The 13,746-nt window shown below is 39.0% G+C and overlaps 1 protein-coding gene across 1 annotated transcript in view; it reads right to left on the bottom strand.

Moving 5' to 3' along the window:
• STARD13 (StAR related lipid transfer domain containing 13) overlaps positions 1-13,746 on the bottom strand; it is a 259,294-nt gene that overhangs the window by 216,213 nt on the left and 29,335 nt on the right. Inside the window, exons 2-3 of the mRNA XM_054164923.1 lie at positions 10,965-11,111; positions 6,987-7,115 (exon numbers count right to left, since the gene is read on the bottom strand). Coding sequence (XP_054020898.1) covers positions 6,987-7,115; positions 10,965-11,111 — 276 coding nt within the window. The remainder of the gene's footprint in view (positions 1-6,986; positions 7,116-10,964; positions 11,112-13,746) is intronic.

Raw genomic sequence — 13,746 nt, 5'->3', positions numbered from 1 at the left:
ACAGATTGCACAAAGAGGTTGTGGAGTTTTCTTCTCTGGAGACTTTCAAAACCCACCTGGACATGCTACTGTGCAATCTGATCTAACTGAACTTGCTTTAGCAGGGGTGATCCTTCTGTGATCCTTATAGGTCCCTTCCAGCCCCTACCATTCGGTGATTCTGTGACTTTTTTTTCACTTTGTGGGCCATATAAAGTGCCTCAACAACAGAACAGACAGAGAGCTCTCTGAGGTAAGAAATCTTTGCCCAGAGGTTGCAAAAACCTTCTTGGGGCTTTACTGTCAACTCTTGTCAATGGGATTCAAGGTCAGAGTAAAGCATGATCTACCTAATCTTCACCTAGGGAAATACACCCTACCAGATAATGGACATAACTGCTGTTGTAGATTGTGCTGTTAATCAATTAATTTATGACCACATCCATCAGCATTATAGTGTGTGAAACTTATTTCAGGCCCATGTTATATAAACTTAACATCTAACCACAGATGTAAAATGAAGATTCTGATTGCATATTTCATGGAGAAATGAAGGATCAGCCTAAGGCTTTTAAATACTTTAAGATCCTCAAATTCTAAAAGAGGGGTGAGTAGAAATGCAAACTGATATGAGTTGTCACCTTATAAGTTCATTCTGCATTGGATGTTGGCAGCTATTTGAAAAAAGGCTTGTCACACATGCTCACTAATGGAGTAGTCTCTGATCCTCACAGGTCCAAGGGCAGCAATATTGAAGAAGCAGTGCATGAGAAACACAATGATTCTGATTTTCCTTCAGTTGTTTTTACTTTAGAATTTCTCTGGCCTCAAAAAATGTCAGAGGGTCAGGCAGGCATTGCACTGCCTACAGAGAGATAATGACTACTATAGCCATAGATGATGGTATTATTAGTTTCACGTTTCTAAACAATGTCAGAAGATATCAGACATCTCTGGAACCTCTGACCTAAATTTTGAGGCACTGTTTATAGCATTGAATAGCATTTCTCAGAAAGAATTACAAACACTTTCCAGTCATGTGGGTTACAAGGCACTGTTTTGCTTCCCGCTTTCTGAATCAAGTGGCTTTGCACAGATAAGCCATATTTCCACAGACTAAGCTACCAGAAGTTGGCTTTGATGCTGACAGAAACAATTCACCATGTCTCATCTTCAGACACTCTGACCCTCTCTTGTACCAGACTACATATTCATGCCGCTGAGCAGTGAACCAGACTGAGAATCCAGGTTAAAATAAGCCCCAAACGTACAAAGTTATTAATTTTAGCGCTCTCAGTTTAATGAAGGCAAGATGTGGAACTAAAACATGAAACAAAACCAGGCTCACCAACTGTACTCCAAAGGAAAACGTAAAAGTAGACAAAGAAAAAAGCCCATATTGTTACCAACATATGAAGTTTTGTTTCTTAATTAATTTACAGAGTAAATAGGAAATATGCTGCAGAGGATATTGTGTTATCTGCAAGATCAATAAGGTTTTTACACCACCTGGTATTATATTTCTAAGTTAGACCATCCAGGTCTAAAAGTTTCATCTGATCAGTGCATGGAGAGGCGGGCACTGCCCATCAGATGCCACATCATAACTTATGTGCTATAAGAGGGATTTCACTCACCTAGCTCTAAGCACCTCTGCCTGTCACTCCAGCTTCTTCAAATAACCAACCAACATCAGCACTTCAATTAGGTGATCTGCATTTCAGTTACTACTTCAGGGTGAGATGGACCTTGCTGTAGAATCACAGAATGTTAGGGTCTGGAAGGGACCTCAAATAATCATTTCCAAGCCCCCTGCCAGAGCAGGATCACCTGTACCAAATCACACAGGAACGCATCCAGGCAGGTTTTGAATGTCTCCAGAGAATGACACTCCACAACTGCCCAGGGCAGCCTGTTCCAGTGTTCCGTCACCCTCATAGTAAAAAAAACTATTCTTCATGCTTACATGGAATTTTCTATGCCTCAGCTTCCACCCATTGAATCATAGAATCAGTCAGGGTTGGAAAGGACCACAAGGATTATGTATTCCAACCCCCCTGCCATGGGCAGGGACACCCCACACTTGATCAGGCTGGCCAGAGCCATTGCCTCTTGTCCTGTCATTGGGCATCACCGAGAAGAGCCTGGCTCCATCTTCTTGGCACTCACCCTTTACATATTTATAAACATAAATTAGGTCACCCCTCAGTCTCCTCATCTCCAAAGTGAAGAGACCCAGTTCCCTCAGTCTTTCCTCATAAGGAAGATGTTCTACTCCCTTAATCACTTTTGTGGCTCTGCTCTGAACTCTTTCAAGCAGTTCCCTCTTCTTCTTGAACTGAGGGGCCCAGAACTGGGCACAATATTCCAGATGCAGCCTCACCAGGGAGAGTAGAAGGGAGAGGAGAACCTCTCTCAACCTACTAACCACACCCCTTCTAATACACCCCAAGAAGCTGCTTTTGTCTCTCCATTAATGGAATGTCCATGATGTAGACATGGACTTACGAAGGCCGGCATTTGCCAGCTGAAACTGCTGCTTGTCTCTTGAGCGCCTGACTTCCTGACCACCCTAGGCACGTGTTTCCTTTAGTATCTCACAAATAATGTTTCAGTGAAGCAACATTTTCAGGGGAAGGAAGGAGATGTGATATGACACATCATTGCATTAAATCCACGATTTTCACTATTATTCTATCAAAATAGAATTGTAACAAGTGTGAGTCATCTTTTCAGGGCATATAAAGAGAATACCTACTGTGACACAAGTTTGCCAAGGAAACCTTCGGTGCACCTTTTAAGCTGTCAGCCAAGCTGATATCCATGAAAGCATGTGGCTAACATCACTGCCTTGTATGAAGAGTTGAATGGTGCTCTGCACTATTCTCTGCATATTATTCCCAATTTACAGTTTCCCTGCTATTTCTAACATCGGTCTTCTCTCCTACATTTGCTACTCTCACAAAGTTATGGAGTATTTGATTCTTTAAAAGCTTGGGTATATGAGCTCCTAGGGAGTGGACAGATAAGCTCTTTTTTACCTCCTGATCATTTAAAAAAATGGAGAGAAGAAAACTAGCTCATCAAAATACAACAGGTTTCATTTATCTGATTTAAGCTTGCGGCAGGTAGATTTACACTATATATTAGGAAGAAATTCATTACACTGAAGGTAGTGAGACACTGGAACAGGTTGCCTAAGGAGGTTGTGGATACCCCCTCCCTGGAAGTGCTCAAGGCCAGGCTGGATGAGGCCATGAGCAGCCTGGTCTAGTAGAAGGTGTCCCTGCCCATGGCAGGGATTTTGGAACTAAATGACCTTTAAAGATCTCTTCCAACCCAAACCATACTACAAATCTATGAATCTACTCCCAAGTTACATATTATACCACTTGGACATGGGAGGATCGTGAGCGTACCCTCGTGGCCAAAAAAAGGCCAATGGTATCCTGGGATTCATCAATAAGAGTGTGGCAAGTAGGTCAGTACAGGTTTTCCACCCCTTCCATTCTGTTCTCATGAGGCAAGCCTCTATGCAAACCTGCTCTGTCTGGGGAGTTGGACTGGGTGATTTTCAGAGGCCACTTCCAACACCTATCATTCTGTGATTCTGTGATTATGGAAGTTAAACAGACTGTACATGTTTAGCCTGTATATGCAGCTAGCAGTTACTCTGTTACTTGAAACCTGCTCCTCAGCAGAGAAAGGAAAAAGAGAGAAGACCCACAGGCTGAAATTAAAACAGATTTAATCAAATAGCACAACTGAAACCAATGTTATATAAGGTATATAAAGTTATATTCAACCAAGCAAAAGTGCAGCAGTCACAATATCCAGCAGGCAGCCCTCAACAGCAGGAGAGAGAAGGAGACTGAGAAGGATCCCAAGCAGAAGACTCCCTTCTCCTCAGACAACTTCCTTTTCTATGCTGAGTGTGATGCTCATGGTATGGGATACACCTGTAAGCCAACTCAAGTCAGCTCTCGTGGCTGACTCAGAATAGCTAATGGCCTGCAGCCCATGGGTGGTGTGGGATCCTGTCCCAGCAAAATCAGTATGCAGATGTAACATGGGTGTGATGCAGAAGGAATTAGGCCTTTTGATATTCAGATCCATTCCATCTGTGGTAATAAAATTAAGTTTGGCATGCCCTTTTTGAAAAGTATTATGGTGCAAGTATTGGAGAAACAGGGCAAGAATCACATTCACTGAAAGCTTGGAGGCAGACATGGAATTGTTTTATTTGCCTGCAATATTGCACATAAATCAAAAGCAGTTCCTGGGAGGAAGTAAAATGATCTACTCTCATGAATGAAACTTGACAGCACCGAGCTTCAACATTCATCCCTAATTTAAAGCATGGGCCAATTAAAACCCAGCCTGTTTTCTAAAGAAATTCTGTGCCCCCAGTAGCTTTCTAGACTAGATGGTGCCCTAAGCAACAGTAACACTTGCTGCATTACCCTGCTGCTACTACAGTAACACAGAAACGTTTAATGCAATACATGGACTCTGCTGATGCAGATTCATTTAACTGCTATTTATTTGAACTAATATTTCCTGAATTTCAACAAGAAGAGAAATGCAAACTTCTGAAAAACCCCAAACAAGCAAACAAGCCACCCCCCAAAACACTCCAGATTTCTTTTCTTTGTCCTCTCCTGCACACTTCTAACCAAACAGCGTTACTTCAACATCACTCTAAAAGTATTTACGTAGCATTACAGACAAGGCAGTTAAGCAATGATAATTCTGCATGCCTTAACATTTGGCCAATGTAAAAGCTGGCAAATATTTTCATGCTGAATTCTACCAGCTATTCCAGCTAGGACAAGCAACAAATCAGAATAAATGTATGTGCCTTTTTCCAGAAATGGAAATCAGCAAACTTATTTGCTAAGAAAAGGAAAGAGCTAGTGGGAAGACAACCACATTTTCAATCAGTACACGTTTTCAATCAGTAAGCAAGTAGAGCTCACCTTCAATTTTCCATCTCAGTGTACAGTATGCTCACTTAATGAAAAGGTTTGTATGGTTGCATGCCTATCACTCTTGGTAGATGAATAGTATGACAGTTCTAAATATACCTTTAATATAATAGATGTTGCTTTAATTGAAATTACATACCTACGTTAAAATAAGCACTTCATCAAAGAAAGAGAAGTGCTGAGTTACTGACTTAACATGCAATTATTGCTAAAATGTCTTGGCTTTGGGATCAGAGGAATGGAGGGTGGCACAGGCGATGTCAGTATCTGAAAATGCCTCTGAAGCTATTTGTGGAAGAGATGCTGGTACGACTGATATGCATGGCAGAAAATGATCAGCAAGTATGCTTACAAACAGAATAAACATAGAGGTAGTAAAACAGGCTAACAGGGAAATGTAAGTATGGCTTTTGGAGACCAGGTTCTTCGAATGATCACACAGATATGAGTGATTTGGCTAATACAATGTACTTCCATTTCAAAAAGCTTCTGTCAGACACAAACTCTGCTCTCAAGGAGGAACAACAACAAAGACATCAAAAATAAAAATGTCTAAAAGCAAAAAAAAAGTAATTAGGAATAATTGGTTGTTTTCATTTACAGTGGTTGGGTATTACCTTACAGCCTCACAGATATATGTTCAATATACTCATAAATGATCTGGAAAATTGAGGAATAAGAAAGGACACAGTTTTCTGATTATATTCAATTAGGTCCATAAAATTCAAAGGTTAATAAAAACTGACTGCAAAGTGCTGCAAAAGTACCTCATGACGGTGAAGGAGCATAAGAGAAACAGGCAGACAAAACTGAATACCAATAAATGCAATCAGACACACCGGAGAAAAAAAAATAACACCACAGTTTCAGGTATTCACTGGTGCTTACAATATCCCTGAGACGCCCTTTTTTGCAATACAAAAATTACAGCCAAATTAACAACCCAGCAGCAAATTTACAACACGAAATAAGTGGGTTTTCACATGCTCCAAAATTAAATTTTGGAAGTCATTGCTACAAGATGCTTTGAATATCAAAAGAACAAATTAATACAGGAGACACAAACAGTGGCGAAAGAGACCCTTGGGGGCTATTAAACAACTCCAATATAGTGCCTGGCTTCAATCTGTCTGCATAATAAATAACTCAAAGGAAGATGAGATGGCTGTCTGCTTACCCTCTTCTTACACTTTTTTTCCTGACCATCTAATGTTGGCCACTGCCAAAGAAAGAACACTGGACTGTAAGTATCTTTGATTCAACCCAGGGCAAGCCTTTTTATATCATATGATAATCATGGACACTGCTGGCATAGGAGTAATTTCAAACTGAGAGGAAAAACCCATCTGCGTTTTGGAATCAAGACAATGATCCTAAAATAGCTTATACTTAGCTATTGAGAAAGTGAGTCAAAGCCTTTTGAGAAAACCCTCTCATAGATATTAACAGACTTGGATTGCAGACTACAGCATATTTTGTGAAAAATCCCAAAATAAATACAGCTATTATTGGTTATAAATAGAGCTTAACTAAACCATCAGAGCTCAACACTTCTACTTACAGAGAATGCAAGGTGAAATACACCTTAAACTGGGCATAACCACGATCCAAACTAAAAATTCTGAGAGGCTAATTGTAAAATGAACAACGATGAAAAAGGTAGCAGTGGCTCTGATACCTGGAATCCATCACATGTAACCTCCAGATGAGATTAATTACTCTGTAGAAGTATCTGTTTCTTTCCATTAACTATGAGGGCAATCCAAGTGACTAGTTCATATGCAGAAGTCTTCATTAGTGTTGTCTAAAATTAGACTAAATTAATCCCACAGCCCTGGAGTCTCGTTAACTCAAGACTAACATAACTTTTATCTGTACCTATTTTGGAAATCAAACTCCTCCACTTAGTACAATGTTTTCAGAAAAAACTGCAAGGACAACTTTAAGGATAAATAGCAAATTTTGAGGTTACTGAACCTGAGACTCGGAGAACGTTGTAAATGTGCTGTAGCTACTTACATCAGTTTTAGGTCGTGCTCCAGCTGTCACTGGGTAAGGCAAGCAGTCCTGATAGTCTGCTCTTCTATTTTTCCAAGATCCCTTTTCTTGATGATCTCCATAAAAGCCTGTCTCCACTTGAACAGGGCACTGCAAGAGAATTTTAAAAACCCTGTAAATAAAGGCAAGTCATAAATATCTTTAATGTGAACTGCAAGATAAAAACATGGGAATTTTACCTTTTTTTAAGCCTTTTTTCTCTGATGTAAGGTAAACCTTTGGCCTCCAACTTTTCCTTAAAACCACCTGCTCCATCAGTTAGACATCCAGATACTATGTAATTTCCTTAACAGCTAGTATATGCACCAGGACAATTAATAATACCAAGGAACTGAACCACCTCTGCTTTATAAAGAGAAATTGGTTTATTCACATTATTTAAAACCTTTTTCATGTTCTTCTGTTTAACTTAGATATTCAGCAAGATCCTGTTTACAAATCACAGACAGCGAACGTCCCAAATTCACTTTTCCACGTCCCCCAAACCTGGGGACATCTCACTCCCACACCTTTATTTAGAAGACATATGGCCCACACACACATGACCACACTGAATGCAATGCCAGGGACAGACCAACTGCATGACTTTCCCCCCATGTATCCTGGTTTGCCTCAGAACAATGAGGTGTGTGAGGAAGGAGCAAGCCATGCTGCAATCCAGCAGCCCCAAGCTCTTGGGTACAATCGGTCAAAACTGCTCCCCTTTAAAATAGGACAAATTTGCTGCTGGTTTTAATCAGCAACTCCCTAGTTCCCAGTCAGTATATTTTTTAGGGATGTAAATCAAGGAGGCTTTGAAAAGCTGACAAAAGAATCAGTATGTGGCCCACAAAAGTTTGCAGTTAACATGCTACTGCAAAAGAATTAAGAGAATGCATAAGTTAAAAACAAAGTTTTATTCAATGAAAGTCATATTTTATACTATAAAATGGGGTCATTACAATCAAACAGGATTTCCCTGTCACTATCCATGAATGATAAAGAACTAAACCTGAAGAATGTGATCCTCATTCTCCAGATCTGCCGTTTTTTTCCGTACTGAAATTGAGTACTAGACATCAAATGGCAATAAAGTAGATATATTAAACAGGAAAACACACTGTTTACAGCAAGAGTGTTTTACCTCTGCAGCCTCATTTACAATGTACAATGCTCTATATTACTAAGACTTTTTTTCATTGGAAAAGTACAAGTGTTAGATGAGCAGTACTGTTAATTGCTGGTTTTCAAACATAGCAGTTTTGCTGTTAGTACATTCAGATAGCCCTGCTTTTTGTGCTTAAATCATGTATTTATTGTGCTGGTGAAAGAATGTTTGAGAAAGTGATCCGATGACAGAGAATTATTTTTTTAATCTTTTCTGGATCACATACCGAGTTGTCCAGCCAGTGCTACTGCCTCATACTATTTCCCAATAAAACACTGACTGGCAGCAGCTTGCAGATTACACAGATATAAAGAGAGACCACCTCTTACCATCTGTATAAAAGTTATGATGTTTTTATTTGATAATTGTGAAGTAAAGTAAGAGCTATAATAAGAAATATGGACCAAATTGGATGAATTGATTGAAGACAAATCACTCATAAAACCAGTATAAAAAACAAGACTTTGTTAATTTATTTATTTTTTGTGGCAACTACTATTTACAAAGTATGTTTCTTCATAATAAATTCAACCCATTTTGAGGAACATTATTCTTAAATATCTAAAACAGGGTAAATGATTCCCTTGTCCTACAAGTACCATTGCAGGAGACAGTAAATTGCCACATCATCAGCTCTACAACACATTGTCCCCGACTCTTTTTGCTCTGATCTTGCTGGTCTCATCAGGAAGACCTTTGTGTTAAGCGACTTCTCCAGCTCCAGTAATGAAACTGGCTTCTAGAGATCTGAAGGACACTTCCAGGTTGCCAAATAAGGCCACAATAAAAATGTGGCTGATTCTCATTTGCCTGTCTATGGACAATTAAAATGAAGAAGGCTCTCTTGCCTCAGAGTGGGAAGAAGATATGACCTGATAAAGAGAAGTGCAACTGCTCACATTATATTAAGGAAAATGGTGATTTTTGAATTTATGTAGATACATCCTTGAAGACTTTTTGGACATATCCAAACAGATGAGACTAGTGGTAAGCAAAACAAGAATGCCAAAACCAGTGAGACTGTCTTGGAGGTAGGTTTCGTCAGCACAGTAAGCATGACCAGCTTAGTATCACATGCACAGGCTTTGGAGTGTGGGTGGTATGTCCCAGGAAAAAGTCCTGTACTCTGTACTTGGATGTCTCACCACTAGGTCTCAGTAAGAGAACTGTAAGCACCTGGGATGCTGGTGCTGGCATTTTCTGTGCAACCACTTTTGATGATACTCTTATATACACCAAAGGATATTTGAAAATGTTGTCTGTTTGGATATCAGAATAGAATGGAACAGAATGGAATAGAAAATTAACCAGGTTGGAAAAGACTTTTGAGATCATCGAGTCCAATCTATCATCCAATACTATCTAATCAACTAAACCATGGCACCAAGCACCCCATCCAGTCTCTATTTCTGCTGTCTGTATGTTACATGTCCTTTGCTGAGTGCTCCAGCCATGGATTTGAAGTGCAGTGTCCTATGACATTTCAGTCATCACAGAAAAAAAATTATGCATAACCCCACTGTGGCTTTTGCCTTAGCAGAACAGGCACAGCCATAAAATCAGAGATGTTCATATCACCGGTTACCAAAACAAGACTGCAACACAATGGCAGGTGCTTAAACTCTGATGGATTGGAATTCACTTTCAGGCAGAAAAGCAGACTACACTGCCACTGTATTTTGACAGAAGACATGGAAGAGTCTCCAACAAGAAGACAGAACATTGTCCATTGACAAGTTAATGATGAAATTAATTCAATTGGACAGTGCTGATTGTGGCTTACTGACATAAAATAAGAAAGAAATGAGAGTAATGGCCACTCTTTTACTAACACACTCTCTGTAGAATATGAAAACACATACTGCAAAGCACAGCACTGAGATACAAGATTCTGGATGTCCCACCCTGAGAGACATGAACATCTGCACTGTGATCCACACATTTGCTTGAAGAATTTACTTTAACGATGTAATGTTGAAATAGCAGCAACAGCAAAACCATTCAAACAAGCTCACCTTCCAGTAGTTTCAAGCCAGCACTAATATTCAGAGCTGCAAATCCAAACAACTCTATCTGAAGAACTGACTTTAATCATAGCCTAAAGTAGAGAACAAACACTCCTACTTCTCACAGCTGTTCACTCTCCAGTTACTTGTTTGTATAAAAAAACCCTTGCTTTATTCAAAATTTATTATAACAGTATCATTGCTTCTTAATCCCCTTTGCCCTCAAAATCAAAGCTTGGGAAACTGTGTGTCGCCAACTGATGACACCTGCCATCACAAAATATTCCTAACTGGAGGAATGCAGCCCTAAATCAAATATTCATATAAAATAAATTTTAAAAAAATAATGAAACTCTTAATGAAGTTACATAGTGTCTCTCTCTTGTGCTCATGTCTTCAAATACACGTAACAAGTGCACATAGGCTAACGCCGGAACTTTAAATTGGCAATATTCTATCCTACCCAATGCAACTATCTGGATTCAAAATCCCCTCTGAAAAAAACAACCACCAAAACCCCAAACCAAACACATGTTTAGTGATTTTAAGCCATAGTGACAGAAAACTAAAAAGTTTCATGCTATTGTACTTCCGGTTTTCTGGCCAATAATTGTCTAATGAAATTAGAGATCTTGTTATTATTGAGCAAAAACTGTAACCTACTTCACTCTTGAATGTGAGCTCCTCAGCCTATTCAGGAAAACAACCAGATCTGAAAACCATGGCTTGATGAGCATCTGATAGGTAAACATTAGAAAGCGTATCATACGACACACACTTTCTTACCATTTGCTTGTGCCTTTTGGTAGAAGGAGTACTAGAGGGAGAAGGGGCAGCACTCAGAGCTTCTTCAATATCTAAGTTCAACTGTTCCAGTTTCTTCATAAGACATAACATAGAGTCTGACCATTCAGATCCTTTTTCAGGGGGAGTCTAAAAGAAATCAAACAGACATGAAGTGTAAAAACATTCAAGGTTTTTGTAACCTGAAGGCTTATTTTGCTTCTAGCCCTCAAAGAAGAAGTTGACCAGTTCTTTCCCTGGCCTTGAGTAACTTTTCTCCATTTAGAAAGCTTCAATTATCACTCCAAACCTAATGACAGACATTCATAGCTGTTCTTCATACTCAAATGATCATTCCACTTCTGTATATCAGAATGGCTTTCTAACACTTCATCTTGGGTGAAACACTGCCAGCTCAAGCTAAACCAAACCAAAACCAATGTTTCCTCCTTAATCCACATCTAACATCTCTCCACTGACTCCTTGTTGTCAATAACAATTAGAACACTGAACATTACCATGCATTCCATATTTTAGTCCTTAGTACAATTTTAGACTTCTTCAAGTCTTACAGCTTTCTTCTGCTCATCTGTTGGGAAGACTTCATTGGTCTAAAAAACTTCCTGTTTTCATGGATGTATCTTCCCCTTTTATCTGAACTGCTTCACTGCACAATGAAAACATTAACCCATTGTAGTGTAACAGCCAAAAATACTTTTTTTCCCCTTTGTTCCCTCAAAGACCTTTCCAGTGTTCCAGTGACACCCCCCCCACACACACACCCTTAAGCATCTTTCCATAGTAGTTCCTGTGCATGCTACTGTACTATGCCTTGTTCTCCTTATTCAAATTACTTCTAATGATCTAGGAGAAAAATGCAGTCACACTTACTTTCCTGTCATCACAAGCAGATTAGTCTCTGTCCTGAAGCTACTTCAGTTCTTTCACCTTCCTTTCCTTCACAAACAATACATATCTTTGCACAGAGGATAATTTAATAGCAAACAATTTTAAATGACTGAGCATACAAAGAATAATAGTGTGTTGCGATCCTGCCAAAAGCCTAAGAGCATCATACTAACACTCCATAGTGCCTAGGGGAGATAGATGAATATTGTTATTCTTCTTATCTGATATGGCAATTTATTTCATAAGTGGGACAGAGAGATAATTGTAACTTGCTCACTATTGTGCAAAAAAGCTCAGTCCAGTACTGCAGTGACACACATTACTAGTAATGGAACTGCTCATCTTCACCAGAGTAAGGGAATAAGGCCTCAGATCATCAGACACCTGGCCCCACATTACCAAGAGATGCATGCTCTCTTCAGAGAGGCTAGTATTATCTTTGCAGGGATTGTTTTGAAGCACAGGAAATTAAATATCCAATCTTTAGTTTTCCAATTTTTGTTATGGAATTTCCCAAATGTTTGCAACCTCTGAGTACTTCTCCTGCAATGGTGTTACAAGTGCTAAACTGCACTTCAACTCAAATTATTTAAATGGATACTTTAATTACTTCCCATTGTCTTCCCAATCATTTTAAAGTGAAACATAGGGTGTCCCACAGAAAGTGAGCATCAAAAGACACTTCTCATGGTGAATCCATTCTGAGCAAGACAATCTTACACAGGAATCTATGTGTTGATATATGTCTACCATGCCCCTTTTTTAAACAAAGAGTCTGTATATCCCTGTAGTTATGCTTCCTCACATACTGATCTTTCAACTACTAAAGAACAGTCAAAAAAAACTCATTAAGGACAAGACACACAAATCTACCTAAACTAAACTGAATGTAGACAGTCTCTCAAAATCTAATATGAAGGTTGTATTTCTCAACACAGTTAAATGGTAGTTTAAGAAAAAAGGAGTTTTAAGAATGTAAGCTTCCTTACTTATCAGTGATGAACAATTCTGAGGCAACAATTACACTTGGAAATGAGCAAACTGTATTTGATTCCATGAGCTATGCTGAAATTGTAATTGCCAGGGTACAAACACTGAAGGTTATGTTTTTATGAAGTTTGTATTTCTGAGTAGGAGTAATTTACACAAGTGCAAACAGTCCATTTTCTGTTCCATTACAGAGAAATATATTCTGGGGGACTAAAGAAGTGCCTGTAATGTAGCATTTTCCATAGAGAATACAAAGATGAAAACTTAAGACTTTCAGAAAGACTTCAAAATATTTCTAAGACACTCCAAAAGCAAGTAACAATGCATGTAGTATTGTATTTAAATAATAATAATTTAAAAAAAAACAAACAAAAAACACCAAAGCAACCAACCAAACCAAAACAACAAAACAGCTCTATGGTTAGGGAAGCCCACTTTGCCTTTATCTCGACAAATATTTACCTACCACAACACCACTTCCAGCATTCACTAATATTTTGCCACACATCTGTATGAGCCACCCTCCCATCCCCCCCCTTATTTTTATAAATTTCTTGATTTATTGCCACAGAACTCAAGTCACAGTAATTTTTTAAAACATACAAGTCCTAAGGAGTTTCCCCAAACTGGAACTATCCAGGCTCTCTCCATTCAGCTTCCTTTTTCAGTTCAGTAAGTGTCTGTATTGTATCTATTACGGGCATAAGGAGAAAGATGGGCTTTCATTATCCTTCGAGATAAAGCCAAATGGGGCCTAGTTAACAAATGCCATTCACTAATTGGAAATTTGGCACAAAAGCACCATTTGGAACAAATGCTGATTGGCTACCTATTTCAAAGGTTGCCTGAAATTCCCGCTGAACAGCAAAAACATGATGCTACTTAC

Source organism: Dryobates pubescens, chromosome 10 (genome assembly GCF_014839835.1).
Source record: "Dryobates pubescens isolate bDryPub1 chromosome 10, bDryPub1.pri, whole genome shotgun sequence".
Taxonomy (NCBI): Eukaryota; Metazoa; Chordata; class Aves; order Piciformes; family Picidae; genus Dryobates; species Dryobates pubescens.
This window is presented reverse-complemented; position numbering and strand designations above follow the sequence as displayed.